The sequence below is a fragment of the Pan paniscus genome, chromosome 9 (assembly GCF_029289425.2).
Source record: "Pan paniscus chromosome 9, NHGRI_mPanPan1-v2.0_pri, whole genome shotgun sequence".
Lineage (NCBI taxonomy): Eukaryota > Metazoa > Chordata > Mammalia > Primates > Hominidae > Pan > Pan paniscus.
The window spans coordinates 112,347,420-112,366,144 of NC_073258.2; the positions used below are offsets into that span (position 1 = coordinate 112,347,420).

The window sequence follows — 18,725 nt, forward strand, 5'->3', positions numbered from 1 at the left end:
TTGCATTTTTAGTAGAGATGGGGTTTCACACAGGCTAGTCTTGAACTCCTGACCTCAGGTGATCCACCCGCCTCAGCCTCCCAAAGTGCTGGGATTACAGGCGTAAGCCACTAAGCCCGGCCCATTATTTATTCCTGATACTCAAACTGTCTCAGATTTGGTAAGGGGGGAGCACCTTCGAGCCATCTGCTTTCTTTTGACATATCTTCCTTGACATAGCCAAGAAATCTCCTTGCTTTAAGGAGCAGGATCTTTCAAGGGCATTTTATACTTTCCCTGTCTCTGCCCTCGAATGAGCCATCTCGCCACGGAGTCTGGCTCCTTTAGGTGGAGAATGGTATTTAGAAACCAAGATATAAAGGCATGATACATCTCAAAATAGTGAGGTGTCACTGTCCCTGTTTCCTTGAGTCACATTTGGAAGCGTGGTGTGATTTATAATCCTACCTCGACTATTGCCTGTGTGACCTAGGCAATTCCCTTTATTCCTTGAGGTCTTCTTCGTCCTTTGGGGAAAAAAATTGGATTCGAGAAATATTTTTAAACTTTTTCAGAGTCACCAACACGTTTGGGAATCTGACAGAAGCTACGGGTCCATCTCCCCAGAGACATGCTCACATAAGCAAAAACTGGCCTGTGTTTTAGGGGGTTCCAAACTCCGAAGCTCACATGAGGCTCCAAATCTCTGGATTAAGTGATCTCCAAGGTCTCTTCAGCGCTAACATTGACATTCTGTGAGTCTATAAGCGACTGCACTGCTGTCAGAATGACTCCTCGGAGACATCAAAACGTGGAGGGTTTTATTATATATAGCAACGAGAAGAGAAAAGGACACAAAGAAAGGAGCCTGTGAGCAACGCATTGCTCAGCCACAGTTCTTTGCCGGTGCCAAATTTAGGACGCGCTGTACTTGTAGGTGAGAGGTTTTGGCGGGAAGGACCCCGGGTGGGCGGAGAACGCCGGGGCGGGGAAGGAGATCGCAGGCCGCATCCAGGTCTCTGCACCCCTCCGCACGGTCCGCCAGGGCTCGCTCTTGCCCTTCGCCTGGAAGGCCGAGGAACGGAGCGGGTCGAGCAGCGACCCCGCCCCTGACAGCGGTGAGGCGGAGGGGCGAGGGGAGGGCGTCTGAGCCCGGAAGGAGCGCGCCAGCCAGGCTCGCGCCCCTCCCCGTGCGCCGTCCCCCACTCTCCAGCAGCCGACGTCGGCGGTGCTTCGGTCGCCATGGTGACCAATCCAGGCTCGGGCCCGCCCCCGCCCCCCTGCCCCGGCCCCCTGACGTCGGCGCACGTCAGCGGCGGCGCGCGCCTGGCTGGGCCCTGCGGAGCGGGAGGGAAGGAGCGAAGGAGCGAAGGAGCAAGCGGAGCGGCCGTCGCCCAAGCCAAGCCGCGCTGCCAACCCTCCCGCCCGCCCGCCCGCGCTCCTGTCCGCCGTGTCTAGCAGCGGGGCCCAGCATGGTCATGGCGGATGGCCCGAGGCACTTGCAGCGCGGGCCGGTCCGGGTGGGGTTCTACGACATCGAGGGCACGCTGGGCAAGGGCAACTTCGCTGTGGTGAAGCTGGGGCGGCACCGGATCACCAAGACGGAGGTGCGGCCCGGGGCTCGGCGGGAGCGTCCGAGGCGAGGGTTCGGGAGATGAGCTGCTTACCGAGAGGGGCGGCCGCAGTGGTGGGACCGGGGAGACCCGAGAGGCCGCCTCACTGGCGGAGGCGAGCGGGCCTGGGACTGTGAGGACCCAGGAGGTGCAGGGGGTCGGTGAGCAGCGAAGGGATCGGGCCCGGGCACCCGGACCCGAGTGTCGTCCGACTGGAAACGCAACCAGCCGGGGCTTTGCTTTCCCCTACGCCACCCCCGGTGGCCACCCGGAATTTCGCCCAGAGCCCCCCACCCGGGCCGTGACCTGGTCTGTGGCCTCCGCTCCGGAGCCCAAGTTCCGCGTCTTCCCTGCTTTCGGCTGGGGGTGGGGTGGGAGGGGAAGTCTCGGTGTTCCCAGACTGCGCCGTGAGAGACGTCGCCGGCCCGAGGAGGGGACCGCCTGCGCTTGGGCTCCGCGGATGGGGGATCGTGCGGCCCCCGTGACCCCGGCGCCCCTCCCCTGCCCGACGAGGAAGGGCCCCATGGCTGGGAATACCCCCACGGCCACTGTCCATCTCCTCTCCTTCCTTTTGGCCCAGGGTGTCTCTGATTTGGTGTCTGGCTAGCTTGATCTCTTGCCTGGGGCATTTCCATTTAATGCCCCAGACAATAGAACTGGTTAAAATGGTCATCTCTGCATTTGCACAGTGGGTGGATTGGTCTTCTACTTGTCTAGGGTTGTCACTGTACCAGGTGTGCATTCTGGCTGTAATACGCATTCTTTAAACCATATCAGATTCTGCCTCTACTCATAAAGCCCTCAACTGCTTCCTGACAGTGAATCCTGCACCCTCTTCATTGCACATTCTAATGCACCGCACATACTCTCTCACAAGTCTCTGTTCTTACCTAACCCGCCCCCCTTCCTTCCACTGCCTCAAGCTGCTCTCCTCAGGGTCTCTATTTTAAGACGTGCAAATTAAATACCTTAGAAGAACGGTAGAAACAAAACCATTCTTTAGAATAAAACCTAGTGGTTTTGACGTACTCTACTCTGCCTTATTGTAGTTCCTCCTGGAGTTTCATCCTTTTCCTGTTTGTTTGCCCTCCAGTTTTGGTCCTATTCTGCTTTTTCCCTTGTTAGTACGAATGTACTAGAGTTTGAGTGTAGAATAAAGTAGGACTTCTTTTCAGAATGACTTATGTAAGGCGAAGGGCACTTGCAAACGTGAGTGATTTTTGGAGTTGCAGTTGTACTTAGAAGTTTTGCTTAATCCCGTTTCCAAAAGGAAGGGGTATATGTCATTCTGTCTTCTTTACTTTTTGCCTTCCCCTGCTGGTCCTGAACCAGTCCAAATCTGACTTAACTTTTAGAATCAGGACCAAGGTCAGATATTTTCTTCTCACAGATTTACCAGTTAGCAATTTAGATTGTTTGTAATGATAATGATAACTTGACTATAGTGATATTGTTAAATCTTAATCTGATCCCAGCATTTTTTAAAATGAAGAAATTGGTTCCATTCCTCTGAAGAGCCATGGCCTATGCCATGCCATTTCCCTTTAAGTTACATAAAAGAAGGCATTTTAAATGCATGTTTTATGAGTCCTTGCTTAATGACTTTCTAAAAACAAATTGTGAGTTATAGAGAGGTTCTACAAAACTTTTGAACTGTAGTATATCGTGTGGTTGAATTCCAAATCCATCAGTTCTTAATATTTTTTTCTCATCAGCTCTTACTGGGATTAGTAGCAAGATTTAATTAAGTCATCTATTATTTATCAGGTCAAATTTAGTTAATACAGTAAGAGCTGCTTAAGTGGAGTGATTGACACTTTGAGGTTGACAATTCAAATGGTGTCCGTTTTAAACTAATATATCTTAAAGAGCTAGGGGGCACTATGGAGTAATACCGTGGTTTGGCTATCAGAGTGAGATCAATGCATTCATTTGTAATTGGAACAAGCACTGGTCAGATCGTGAAAGAGGACTTAGATCCTAAATCGTGTGTGTAGTATATATGTGTAAAATGATTTACGTTAAAAGCTAAATGTTTAGTCCGCAGAACCCATTTCCCTGTGCTTTTCTAAAGAAGCTGTTATTAACATATAAAAAGAAATAGTGTGAATTTGAGATGGGTGAGGGTATCTGTGGTAATTTGGTGGTTGTGATTGGAGATATTAAGGTAGAGAGGGATAAGTGAAATGTCAAAGCAATCTTTGAACAGAAAAGTTCTCTGGATCTCTAGGTTGTAAAGTTGCTCTGAATTTTTTTTTTTTTTTTTTTTTTTTTGAGACGGAGCCTCGCTCTTGTTGCCCAGGCTGGCTGGAGTGCAGTGGTGCGATCTCGGCTCACTGCAACCTCTGCCTCCTGGGTTCGAGCGATTCTCCTGACTCACTCTCCCAAGTAGCTGGGATTACAGGCGCTCACCACCATGCCCGGCTAATTTGTGTGTTTTTAGTAGAGACGGGGTTTCACAGTGTTGGCCAGGCTGGTTTCGAACTCCTGACCTCAAGTGATCCACACGCCTTGGCCCCCCAAAGTGCTGGGATTACAGGCGTGAGCCACCGCGCCTGGCCCAATTGTTTCTTAAAGTATTCCATGGGAGTAACAATTCCATTGTTAATGATGTTTTTTACAGCAGTTATTTATCCTTATTCGTTCATTCACTGGATAAATGTTTGTGTGTTTTTGATAAATACAACTACCTTAAAAACTATAAGATGTTTAATTAAAACTTTTGTTTTAAATTCAGTTTTCATTGCAGAACATACTACAGTAGTTATAGTGGAACAATGAATATGGTATAAAAATAATATCAGCAAAATATCACAATTATACTTATTGACGATAAAAGTTTCTTCATATACTATGCTTTAACATCGATACAAGTTTGTGTGTTTTAAAACTTAGAGGTCTTTTTTCCCAAGTTTGACTCTGAGGCAAATTTTAGGGCTTAATCATCTATGTAATGAGCAATTAGGACCCTTTTATTTTTAACTGGTTCTTCTCTGTCTCTTGTTCTATATCACTCACAAATGATGTATTTCTATAGAACTTGGGAGATTCAAGTCTGTTTCCCTTTTAGGAAAAAATAGTGGACAAAAGAGATATTCGTTTTGGTCGAATCTATCAAACAGTTTAACATTGTTTATGAAATATAATTACATCATCATCTGAAGTGGTATTGTGTTAGATCTCGATGTGAATTTTGCATCCAAAGGGGAAGACAGGTGGTGGTAGAATCCAGCTTCCTAATACGCTTTGTAAAGGCTTTGTAGTATTAGTTTGTGGTTTATGAATTAGAGATGCTAATTTTATAAAATTAGCATAATGGGAAAAGAATAATAGCATGTAAGCTGTTAAACTTTGAGGCAATAGTGGTTGCTTGTTTGCTGTTCAGTGAGTGTCCTTGAGTAGTTTATTTTATCAATACTATACAGTACTAGGAAATAACTTTTTCCTTCTAGTTAGTGGTATAGCTAGTTTTTTGTCTCTTAAGTAAAATTCTAGAAAAGCCAATTGTATCCTTAAATGTTTTTGTATTCTATTTAAGAAACAGTTTCTTTCTTGTTGCTTTCAGGACAAAAGAAAGAAAAATAAAGAATTAGTGTCTTACTATAATATAAAAAATAAGAGTATAGTGAACAAAAAAGTATACATATAATTCCTCCACTAATGAGAATAACCCATTCTTAACATTATGGCACTAGTCTTTTTATTTAAATGCATTTTTTCCATAGATGAGAGCACATGGTACATATATATAAATTATGTTCTTTTTTCTACTTAATATTATAACCTAGGCATTTTGTTTATTATATATAACTTTATAAAAACATTTTTGTTAGCTGCATGGTGTTCTACCTTGTGGATGAATATCGTTTTACCTAACAATTCCCTTATTAATGAATATTATGTAATTTTCAGTTTTTGTTTATAGTAAATAATACGCAGTGAATGTTTTTGTGTCTATAACTGAGTGTGCATTTTACATTTTTTTTAGGGAGGAGGAATTGCTGGTAAAGTCCTAAAAGGAAATTTCCTAAGTAACAAGGTATTATTTTTACATTAAAGAGTAGTGTATTTTTATTACCAAATCTGTCGTGTTTATTATTGAGAAATTTAAAAGTATAAATAGGAGGCCAGGCTAGATGGCTGACACCTGTAATCCCAGCACAGTGGGAGGCCAATGCAGATGGGTTGCTTGAGGCCAGGAGTTGGAGACCAGCCTGGTCAATATAGCAAGACCCAGTCTCATTAAAAAGAAAAAAAAAAAAAACTTATAAATAAATGAAAAGAATTCCCCATAAAATCACAACCCCAAAGATAACCATAACTAGTTATTTTCAGACCTTTTCTATAATAGATAATTTGAGTTTTCCTCAACACCGTATACCTTTCATATTGCTTAGCTAAAGAGCATGTAAATGTATAGTCTGTGGAATCATAAAGATATTTCATAGAGGTTCTAAAAATGACCTTATTAAAATGGCATGTGGGTGTCAGGCTGCTTACTTACCCTTAAGAGAACTTGGAATGCAAAACTGATAACAAGGACATTTTGAAAACTGTATTTGTTTGCTAAAAAGCTTTCCATGTGCATTTTGGGGATTTTATAGTTAGGCCTAATTCTTTACCACCTTAAAATGAAAGATTTTTAAAAGGTTTTCAAAATTGTTAAAGTATTAAAATTGCATTTTTATAGCAAAGTCAGAAACAAGAGAAAGGCATATTACACCCTGATTATGATGTTTCTTGAAGAGAACTCATTTTAAAAATACATTTGAATTTTCTATTTTGCTTTAAAATTTTAAGACTCCTTTCAGTAGTCTTGGTATTAATCTTGTACTGTGAAATATTCCAGATTTCAAGAAGCAACTGTACTATGTGCAACAGAAGGACTTGTTACCAAATAACTCAATCGCTAATATTTGTATCTAGTCTTATGTATGATCTTTAATTTTGTATTGAAATAAAATTGTATTTGTCATGGAATATATATACTTTCATAGAATTTTTCTGTAGTTTTTGGCACCCCAGACAAATAGTATTTGTCAAAGTATTCTGCTAACTATTGTTCAAAATGATCTGCTCTTTTTTGGGAGTGGGAACAAACATGCAAAATAAGAGTTGTGTAAATGTTTATATTCTGTAGAAATTTTAACTTTAACAGAGTTTAATGTGTTCTGATTTTAAACCCTCTGGGAAATACTATCTCAGTACCAGTCAATTAAGAAAACAATTATTTGGAAATAACTGAAACTGGCCTATCTTCTTGGATTCACATGATGACATTTGATTTATGACCCACTGCTGATGGCAGATTCATTTCCTTGGAGGCAAATGGGTTCCAGAATTCATTAGGATATCGTTCTTTCCGCTTTAATGTACCTAGTACCTCTTCTACCTTCCACCTCCATCTTTTCAAAATAAATTACATAAAACTTTCTTTATTCAGAACATTGGTGTAGAATACTTTCCCATCCTTCACAGAGAAATAGCCTATATATCCATTTTGAGATATTAGAAGATCGAAAGATAAACTTGGAAATTCCATCAGAAACTTCATTTTAAAAAAATTTTTAAATACTTTAAACAGATTAAGAGATGAATATTGGATGAGTTAAACTGAGAAACAATACTAAAATTTATTTTAAGTTCTTCTTGAAAGTAAACATAGTATTGATATGGTTTCCCCCAGTTATAGAAGTCAGTGCATCTTCATTGTAAACATTGTTGAAAAGCCCAGAGAAGAAGATTAACATCCTTACTTCCACTCTTCAGACCCAGAGATAATGCCTGTTAATATTTGGTTCATCTTCTTCTAGTTATTCACATATATTTTATATGTATGTAATAAAATTGATGTCATGTATGCATATAATCTGTGTTTTTTACTTAACATGTTGTTAACATTTCCGTAAGTTTGAAAACTATGTAAAGCATAGTTAAATAGTATTTGTGCATTTGACTATCCATATTTTATTTAATCAATTTCCTATTACTGAACATTTAGTCTATTTCCATCTTCCTGTCTCTCTTTCTAAAATAATGTTTCAGAGGGCATCCCTCTACATACATCTTTGTGCATGTATCTAATTATTTCCTCAGTGTAATTGCCTAGCAATGGAATTCTTGGGTCAAGGAGTATGTACATTACCTATCTTACGGTGTAGGATGCCAAATTACCCTCCAGAAAAGGAGTACCCATTAATTTTCACCAGGAAGAACTCATATTTTGCAGGAATATTATTTTCTAAATCTCTGCCAACTTGATAGCAGAAAGTAATATTCTTCACTACTTTTAAATTTTTTTTCTATTTTTATTTTTAATTAACAAATAACATGTTTACATTTTGTTACTTCAATTTGCATTTCTTTAATTACTTTGTACAGTTTTATATGATGATGATTTGCATTCCTTTTATAAATTTTTTTGTCCTTTGACCCATTTAATTGCATTGTCTTTTTTGTTGATTTGTTTAAATACTTTTTAAGATAGGGGATTATTTTTAATCACTTCTTTAATAATCTTAAAAATTCTCAGTTTAATTTTTGTGAGTATATAACTATCGGACCATTTACCTTTTCCCCCAATCTGTTTTTCCTACCCACTATTATAAAAGTCAAATCAATTTTTTTTTGGGTGGGGGGACAGGGTCTCACTCTGTCACCCAGGCTGGAGTACAGTTGCGAGATTACAGCTCACTGCAGCCTCCACCTCCCAGGCTCAAGTGATCTTCCCACTTCAGCCTTCCAAGTAGCTGGAACTACAGGTGCACACCACCATGCCTGGCTAATTTTTAAATTTTTGTAAAGACAAGGTTTTGCCATGTTGCCCAAGCTGTTCTTGAACTCCTTGGCTCAAACAGCCCTCCCACCTTGGCCTCCCAAAGTGCTGGGATTACAGGCATAAGCCACCATACCCAGCCTTCAAATTAAATCCTAATGAGAATTTATTATTTGAATAATTTTAAAAGCCAAATTTACATTGGAAAAAAAGTCTCCTTTTTATTTATTCTGAGAGGGTAACTAGAGAATTCTCTATTTTACTACTGACTTTTACTGCTTTCAGAAAGTCTTTCATTATAGACCACTCAATCACACTTGCTTTTCAATCAAATGATAGGCTAATAGGTTGTAATTCCACCAATGATTTGTTGTATAAGCTGAAAGTTGTATTTATTTTTTAATTTCAAAGGTCTAATGTATGGTATGATAGAGCTAATGTTACTTGGTACTTCAGAAGGACAGTGTAGAATTAGTATATTAGTAATAGGACTGGAGTAAATATTATCTACGACAAGAAACACATGTTAATCCCTTGTAATTTGTTATTAGAAGAATAGCTCTTATTTGTAACTTCTTTATAAAATCTCCAAAAGCTACTTTTTTTGGCTTTAATCTGTGGATTTATAGAACCCAAAAGCAACTTTTGTATATGTGGTTTCTTTAAATGAGATTAGTATTTCTTTTATGAGAAGTTAATTTGTTTTTCTAAAATCAAAGAGACAGGATAGGCCAGGCATGGTAGCTCACGCCTGTAATCCCAGCACTTTGGGGGGCCGAGGCGGGTGGATTGCTTGAGGTGACGAGTTAGAGACCAGCCTGGCCAACATGGTGAAACCCCATCTCTACTAAAAATACAGAAATTAGCCTGGCCTGGTGGTGCATGCCTGTAATCCCAGCTACTTGGGAGGCTGAGGCAGGAGAATCACTTGAACCCTGGAGGCAGAGGTTGCACTGAGCTGAGATCGCACCACTGCACTCCAGCAGTGACAGAGCAAGACTCTGTCTGAAAAAAAAAAAAAAGATAACAAACAGTTTGAAAAATGAAAAAATTCCATTTATTCATCAGTTTAACACTTTTTACATTTCTGCTCTTACATTTAATTCTTTGTCCTCCTGTATAAAATTTGTATTTTACATAGTTGTTACTTTCATAGTGTTTTTAAAAATTTCACATTGTTAGAAACATTTCTGTATATATGGTCTTCTTAATATTTAAATCATAAAATAATATAGCCATTTTCTAAAGAATTTTGAAAATGAGAAAATGAAAACTAATATATCTTGGAGAATTAGTATATGATAAATAACTGTCATTGTTCTGGGTTTTTTCTTATTAGAAAAATAATACATGTTCACTGAAGAAAAATTGCACAGAAAAGTACAAAGCAGTTTTTTGTCATCTTTTTCTACTCATACCTTATGCTGAGACTGCACTGATATCTCAGTTTTCTAATACTCTATTGATTATATGTACACATAAGGCTGGGTGAGGTGGCTCACACCAGTAATCCCATACTTTTTGGAGGCCAAGGCAAGAGGATTACTTGAGCCTAGGAGTTTGAGACCAGCCTGGGCAACATGGTGAAACCCACTCTCGACCAAATGTGTGTGTGTGTGTGTGTATACACACACACACACACACACACAAATTAGTGCAGTGTGTGCACACCTGTAGTCCCAGCTTCTTGGGAGGCTGAGGTGGGAGGATCATTTGAGCCTGGGAGGCAGAGGTTGCAGTGAGCTGAGATCGCGCCACTGCACTCCAGCCCAGGCAACAGAGTGAGACCCTGTCTCAAAAAAAAAAAAAAACTACACATAAATCTTTGTCCTCATTTCAGATTATTTCCTTCAAATAACTTCTCAGAAGAGTCCTTAAGCTACATGGAATGGATGATTTTTAAGGTTCATAATAAAGACTACTAAATTGCTTCCCAGAAAAATTATAATCTATTTTATATTCCTACTAACAATATCTGAAACAAACATCTCACTGAACTTTAGCTGACCAGGTTATTTATTTTTTAATCTTTATAAATATAATAAGTGAAAATGGTATTTTGTTTTTAATTCATATTTCCCTGAGTATTTTGAAGTTGAGTATTCAATGTTGCTACTTTATGTGGGATTTAGTTTGATAGTAATCATTCTAGTTTGTCCTAATGTTCTTCAGTTTATACAGGAAACCTTTATTCAGTCCTTTAGTAGAAGGAGTATTCATTTTTCTGTCATATAAATTTATTGAAGGTTTTTTTAAGATAATGTATATATAATGATTAGAGAGTTGAATAGATGAACACCACCAAAAAAGGGGATCTTTCCATTCGTGGAGTTCCTTTCTTGACCTACTTTCTTGTTACCATGCAGATTTTGTCTCTTATACTATGTTGAGAACTAAATAAGAGAAGGGATATAGAGAGGAAGTTCCCAGAAATCTAAGTTCATTCTAATCCTTAAAAGGAACTATTGGAACACAACCCTTTTGCAAATTAAGGACTTTCAGTGCACCTTTGGGGAGATCCCCAAATACAAGTTTTTTTGTTGATAAAATGTGTTCATCTTCTTCTTACAGACCTATTAAATTGTTTAGGGTAGGAATCAAATCTCATTCATTTTTATATCCCAGGCATAATTCCTGGCACACAACAGATGCGGTGTAATGTGTTACTACAAGACCCTTTGAAATAGTGAAAAGATTAAAGTTGGAGTTAGAAGGCCTAGGGTTTTTCTTCCTTAATTCATTAGAGCTTTAAGACCTTTGTTGATTATGTGACATTATTTGAACCTCAGTTTCAACTCATGAATGTACTGCTTGTTTCATTTACTTCACAGAATTGGGAAATAAATGAGATAAAATATGCTGAAGTATCTTTAAAAATGCTGTGCAGTTGTGAAAGTCATCACCATTGTTAGTATTATACATATTTCTGGGAAGTACTTGATAGAGAGCTCCATTGTTAAGAAATTACTTGGATGAGTTTGGCAGACTGCTAGCTGATCATTGAAAACTCTACTGTTTCCTCTTCTTTCTGGGCCTACAGCTGGACTGTTTCTATGCCACCCTTGCATTTAGGTGTGGTCATATGCGGAGTTCTAACTAATGGAATGAACAGAAGTAATAGGCACCACTTCCAGCCCTGGCCCATAAAATCACCCGTGAAGATCCCTCAGAGTTCTTTTTTCCTTCTGTCTAGCTGGAATGGAGACCGCCTTCAGGTTAACCTTGGAAGCCACACATTAAAGATATTAAAGCCTCTTTGAATTTCAAAAGTCTGCATTCATCTAGTTCTGCTACGTGAGCAAGAAATAAACTTCTGTTGAGTTTGAATCATAAGTTTTGGGGTGTATTTGGTAAAGCAGTTAGAGTTCCCATGTTACAAGGAACATGTTAACTCATGCTCTGCTTTTTCTTTAGAGAAGCATAATCCTCTCCTGTAATAGCCTTAGAAACAAGGGATAGCAATGGGATAAATATATATATATATATATATATGATCATAGGATCATAGATGGATAAAGTCTGTGACCCAAGATAAAATTGAAGGGAGAATTATATCATTTGAGTTATTTTGTTAAGAAAAGTTAAATGAGATTTATAATTTTTATTAAAGTTTAATTAGATAACATTTCAAACTTTTTAATATATGTCATATATTTTTCACTTTTTCATTGTTGAGGCCAACGTTCCAAAAGGGTATAAAAAAGGAGCTTTCTCTGGGTAATACCTTGCTTTAATTGATATTTAATATCTAAACTCTTTCATCCCATTAAATATGACACTCAAGATATTTACATTATAAAATTGTCTCATGATAGGAATCATGCTGGGTTTTTAAAAACCATAATCCCTTCTTTCCATCTTCTTCTATTAGATGGTTGTGACCCATCTCATTATAAAAGCTTTTTCTTGGGGGCAGGGGGTGCTGATATCTAGACTCACTCCTGAAATTGTAGGGTAAGACATTTTCTTCAAAATATGCATGTCTGTGAAACTTGATGTGATCTTCCTAAGGAATATTGAGGATATTCAATTATACACTTTTCCTTTTATCTGGCAGCTGTTACCCAAAGTTACCCAAAATAATGGATAATAATGGATTGTATCATACTCTTCATTGAGGGGGGTTTCTTTAAATGTATTTAGGTTTGAGGTGGTCCAATAATATTTCTAATAGCGAGTATATAATATTAATCGTTCTACTTGCCTAGCAGTCAAAGTTTTACTTTCTAGAATATTTTCATTACGGTAATAATTAAAACACCACCAAACATAATGAAAAGAGCTATCACAGAACCTATGTACTTTACTCCCTAGAAAAGAAGCTTTTATTCTTAGGCAATAAATTTAATTTTATACATTATGTTTAGTAATCGGATTTCCCCTGGGAAGCTTGCAGAGTTCTACAATTAATTCAAATCAGGAAACAACCTGTGGACAGCAAGTTAGAAATAGAGAAAGGTAAGAAGTAAAACTTACAGTAGAGCTTTAGGACATAACAGCAAAGGATAGAGCAGCCATAAAGAAAGAAGAAAAACATTACATTTGACCCTTGAACAAGGCAGAGGTTAGGGGAACTGACCCCCTCGGGGGTCAGTTGAAAGTATAACTTTTTGACTCTCCCCCCATTTTTTTTTTTTTTTTGACAGAGTCTCGCTCTGTCGCCCAGACTGGAGCGCAGTGGCACGATCTTGGCTCATTGCAACCTCTGCCTCCCAGGTTCAAGCGATTCTCCTGCCTCAGTCTCCCAGGTCAACCTGGGATTACAGGCACCCACCACCATGCCTAGCTAATTTTTATGTTTTTAGTAGAGACAGCGTTTCACCATGTTGGCCAGGCTGGTCTGAAACTCCTGACCTCAAATGATCAGCCTGCCTCGGCCTTCCAAAGTGTTGGGATTACAGGCATGAGCCACAGCGCCCAGCCTGACTCCCCCAAAATTTAACTAATAGCCTACTGTTCACTGGAAGCCTTACCAATAACAGAAACAGTCCATTAACACATGTTTTGTATGTTACATGCATTATATACTTTATTCTTATAATAAAGTAAACTAGGGAAAAGAAAATGTTAAGAAAATCACAAGGAAAATACATTTATTACTCATTAAGTGAAGTGGATCATAAAGGTCTCCATCCTCATTATCTTCACATTGAGTGGGCTGAGGAGGAGGAGAAAGAAGAGAAGTTGGTCTTGCTGTCTTAGTGGTGGAAGAAAATTTGTGTATCAGTGAACCCACACAGTTAAAACCCATGTTGTTCAGGGTTAACTGTAATTGTATGAACAGGAGACTGTGGGAATTATGTGAAATGGCAAGCTGAGTCCTATTTTATTGGATACCTTTTGGAAGCATTGAGCTGTCATAGCATGTGCAATTGCTGATATTAAAAGTTATCCTCGGCTGGGCACAGTGGCTCACGCCTGAAATCCCAGCACTTTGGGAGGTCGAGGTGGGCGGATCACCTGAAGTGAGGAGTTCAAGACCAGCCTGGCCAACGTGGTGAAACCCCATCTCTACCAAAAATACAAAAATTAGCCAGACGTGGTGGCACACACCTGTAATCCCAGCTACTTGGGAAGCTGAGGCAGGAGAATCACTTGAACCCAGGAGGCGGAGGTTGCAGTGAGCCAAGATCGTGCCACTGCACTGTAGCCTAGGCCACAGAGGGAGACTCTGTATCAATAAATAAATAAATAAAAGTTTTCCTGAGGCCAGGCATGGTGGCTCACACCTGTAATCCCAGCACTTTGGGAGGCTGAAAAGGGAGGATTGCTTGAGGCCAGGAATTCAAGGCCAGCCTGGTCAACATAATGAGACCCCATCTGCATTAAAAAAAAAAAAAAACAAGAAAAGTTACCCTGAAACAATAACATAAGGCTAAATTATGTTTAGAATACCCTTTGATATAACTTGAAGTACATTTTAGAGTTTTTTCAAAACTGATAATTAAATTGGGGTGATTCCCAATTATCTGAAAAATTTATTTAAATCAGAATGCTTTATTTTCCAACCAAATATCTACTAATTTTAATAAATTAGTTCTTTTTAATTGCATGAAAAAAATGTGTGTAATCATTGATTTCTGCCTACCTAGTCATTCACCTTCATATGTAATCCCTTCAAATTATTAACCTTGGAATTGTTTGGGCTCCTCTCTAGTTAGAATGAAGTCACAGTTTCTGAAATAAAATTCCTTTTACAAAGTTAAATTTTAGTGCAGTTACTAACATTTTAGTTTTTGCACTTCAATTTTTAAAAGAAAGTCCAATTGTATTTTCTCATGTAATGAGTTTTAATATTTTATATTCAGCTTTTTGTCTGTATTATTTGAAACTTATCACTTGCTTTTCTAGGAAAATAGTATTTCAGTGCAACAGAAACTATCTTCCAAACTGTCTTCTACTTTGCTGATCATTTGTTTATAGGTACTTCACAGCGGGATAACTAGTTGATATAGCTACTAATTTAATCAAATAAAGATTTTATTTTTTCAGTTTGTACAGGAGAAAAAAGACATTACCATTGTACTGAAAGAGAAACATGTTTTTGAATTATTCTTCATAGCACACTAAAGACACTGCCAAACAACATCTACTGCCTTACACATGGTATTAGTTTAAGAAATATTTGTTGAATGAATGAACATTGAATTTAAACTGCTATCATCAGTGTCAGGAACCTACAGGTGAAGTCTCATGTCATTTATTGACAGGATTCTTAACTAGAAAATGTTAACTATTGTATACTAATTGTATTTATTTGTGTTCTGGGATGCAGGTGGCAATAAAAATAATCGATAAGTCTCAGCTGGATGCAGTGAACCTTGAGAAAATCTACCGAGAAGTACAAATAATGAAAATGTTAGACCACCCTCACATAATCAAACTTTATCAGGTATGACTCAGCCTAACACTATCTCCATTCAATCCACAAGATAGTTCTCTATTTCGTGTCATGATTTTTCTTCTTATATTTGTTTTTCTAATCAATGAAAGAAAATAAATGTATGCTATTTGTTACTAAGTACACCATTTTTCTATATTGTCTTTAAACTTAAAAATCAGAAATCTTAAGTCATCTCTCAGACTGCAAGTTGTTTTAAAAGTTTGCAGTGTGGGCTCACACTTGTAATCCCAACAGTTTGGGAGGCTGAGCAGGGAAGATTACTTGAGTCCAGCCTGGGCAACATGGTGAAACCCCATCTCTACCAAAAAATATATATATACAAATATTAGCCTGGCGTGGTGGTGCACATCTGTAGTCCCAGCTACTTGGGAGGTTGAGGCAGGAGGATTGCTTGAGGTTGCAGTGAGCTATATCATACCACTACACTTTAGCCTGGGTAACAAAGTGAGACACTGTCTCTTAAAAAAAAAAAAAAAAAAAGAAGTTTACAATGTATGATACTCTGCTTTTTAACTGCAGAGTTTTGGTGCTACTGCCTAATAAGGATGTGGCAGTTTTGCTCATTTAAAAAGGATACTGTATGTTTTATGAAAATACAACCACTAAACTAGTATATTATTCAGTGACATACTTTGTCATACATAGGACTGTATTTAATTATTTGGCTTATTTTAGTAGATAAAATAAATTTGCTTTTTTTAAAAAATCAACTTTGTTATAATAATTTTTTTTTTTTAATTTATTTATTTATTTATTTTTTTATTTTTTATTATACTTTAAGTTTTAGGGTACATGTGCACATTGTGCAGGTTAGTTACATATGTATACATGTGCCATGCTGGTGCGCTGCACCCACTAACTCGTCATCTAGCATTAGGTATATCTCCCAATGCTATCCCTCCCCCCTCCCCCCTCCCCACCATTGTTATAATAATTTTTGTAAAATAAATTGAACTCATTTTAAGTGTAAGCCATGGGGTTTGTTGTCATTGTTTTTCATTGTTTTTTATAGCTTTAGGGGGTACAGGTGCAGTTTTGTTACCTGGCTATATTGCATAGTGGTGAAGTCTGGGCTTTTAGTGCACCCACCAACCAGCCATGGTTTTTAAAAGGAGTGTTTTTCTCAAATTTTTAACGAGTAATTCATGTTTAAGAAGGATAATATAGTACAAAATATTGAAAACAATTATTTCTTAACATGTAGAATTTTTCTGTTGAAAAGCTCTTTTTAAACTGAAATGTTCCATTATCCTGGCCCATGACTTTGATCTCCAGAGTGTGATGTGTATGCCCATGGTATGCTGGACTCCGCCTGTACCGGCTTGTTGAGAGCTGGTTGTTAAACTTTCAGAAGCTTTGCAAGCCAATTAACATGATGTTAGTAGCTCAAAATCTGCATTGGTAGGAAGATTTACATCACAGAAACTGGCTTACAAATCAGGACCTTTTTATTTTTTGTCAGAAAGCTGGTTTACTGGCACACCAGTATGTGCATTCAAATAGATTAGCACAAATGTGCTTGGGAGTATAAGAAGAAAATATCAGAACCTCTAGTTATGTTTATTTTTTATATTTGTTTTGTTGTGTATATTTTATAATGTACACAATATTTATACAATGGCACATGTATGCAATGTGTGTGTATATATACATGTCACCATATGTGCCATGTGTGTTTGTGTATGTGTGTGTGTGTATATATATACACACACACACACACACATATATTTGGCAACTTTATTTTTAATGGATTCCCATAGGAATCATGTTTATTGTATTTTATTTTTTTTAGAGAGAGGGTCTCACTGTTGTTGCGCAGACTGGCCTTGAACTCCTGGGCTCAAAGGATCCTCCCGCTTCAGCTAGGACTACAAGTGCATGACAGTGTGTTTGGCTCTAAACCAGTGGTGCCCAACTTTTTTGGCACCAGGGACCAGTTTCGTGGAAGGCAATTATTCTACCTCAGCATTAGATTCTCATAAGGAGTGTGAATCCTAGATCCCTCACATGTACAGTTCACAATAGGGTTCCCACTCCTATGAGAATTTAATGCCACTGCTGATCTGATGGGAGGTGGAGCTCAGGTGGTAATGGGAGCAATGGGGAGCCGCTGTAAATACAGATGAAGCTTCACGGTGTGGCCCGTTTCCTAACAGGCCACGGACTGTACCAGTCTGTGACCCGGCGGTTAGGAACCTCTGCTTTAAACAACTTTTATTGATAGAGATTTTCAATTTAAAAAATGTGAAGACCATTGGCTTATGATATGCCTCCTGAGAATGAGAGACTATGATGTGTCACTCAAAGCATTTCCTAAAAATACTAAAACTACAGAGGCCTCTTAGGTCAAATTTATATCAGATTAGCCCAGTGCAGTGACATGTAGTCCCAGCTACTGGGGAGGCTGAAGCAGGAGGGTCTCTTGAGCCAAGGAGTTCCAGGCTGTAGTACACCTTAATTGCACCTGTGAATAGCCACTGTACTTTAGCCTTGATAACACAGAGATCCCATCTCTAAAAATAAATAAATAAATAATTAATTCAGATTACTTCTCCCTTTAAACTTAAAAAAAATTATTAATTTTTTTTTTTAAAAGAAAACGTCTTGCTCTGTCACCCAGCGTGGGGTGCAGTGGCACAATCATAGCTCACTGCAGCTTCAAACTCATGGACTCAAGTGATCTTCCTGCCTCAACCCCTCCCCAAGTAGCTGGGACTACAAGCACATGGCCACTATACCTGGCTCATTTTTTAATATTTTTTGCAGAGACAGGATCTCACTATGTTGCCCAGGCTGTTCTCAAACTTCTGGGCTCAAGTGAGCCTCCCACGTTGGCCTCTCAAAGTGCTGGGATTACAGGAATGAGCCACCCATGCCTAGCCATTGTTTTTTTAATTCCTGAAGAAGATACTTCTAAGAAACTAATTATATTCTTCAAAGTCTCTGATTAACCATAAACTAGACCGAGGATAAAACTAACATAATTTGCATATTAATTCTATCTATTTGAGGTAAATAATTGGTTACAGTTGATTTACTGATTTGTTTAGGCCCAAACTGTAGGTAGCTTTTAGTTTTCTGACCTCGTGGAGAATAGTCTTAAACCTACATCTTAGAACAAAATTAATTTTCTTCCTTTCAGTAGATAGCAGTTAAGAGTATTACAGAGAAACACTCTAAAAATTGTTCATCTTGAATCTAAACACTCATTTTCTTTTTATTCTATTTGTATTTATTTTTATATATTTATTTTTTTTGAGACATAGTTTTCATCTGTCGCCCAGATACAAGCAGCTCTCCCACCTCAGCCTCCCAAGTAGCTGGGATCACAGGTGCACACCACTACACCTGGCTAATTTTTGTATTTTTTAGTAGAGACGGTGTTTTGCCATGTTGGCCAGGCTGGTGTCGAACTCCTGACCTCAAGTGATCTGCCCAACTTGACCTCCCAAAG

At 38.5% G+C, this 18,725-nt stretch overlaps 1 protein-coding gene across 1 annotated transcript in view; it reads left to right on the forward strand.

The window, feature by feature from the left end:
- The first annotated feature begins 1,279 nt into the window (after nucleotides 1-1,279).
- SIK2 (salt inducible kinase 2) overlaps nucleotides 1,280-18,725 on the forward strand; it is a 128,790-nt gene continuing 111,344 nt past the window's right edge. The window contains exons 1-2 of the mRNA XM_003805437.6: nucleotides 1,280-1,586; nucleotides 15,143-15,259. Coding sequence (XP_003805485.1) covers nucleotides 1,452-1,586; nucleotides 15,143-15,259 — 252 coding nt within the window. The 5' untranslated portion in view covers nucleotides 1,280-1,451. The remainder of the gene's footprint in view (nucleotides 1,587-15,142; nucleotides 15,260-18,725) is intronic.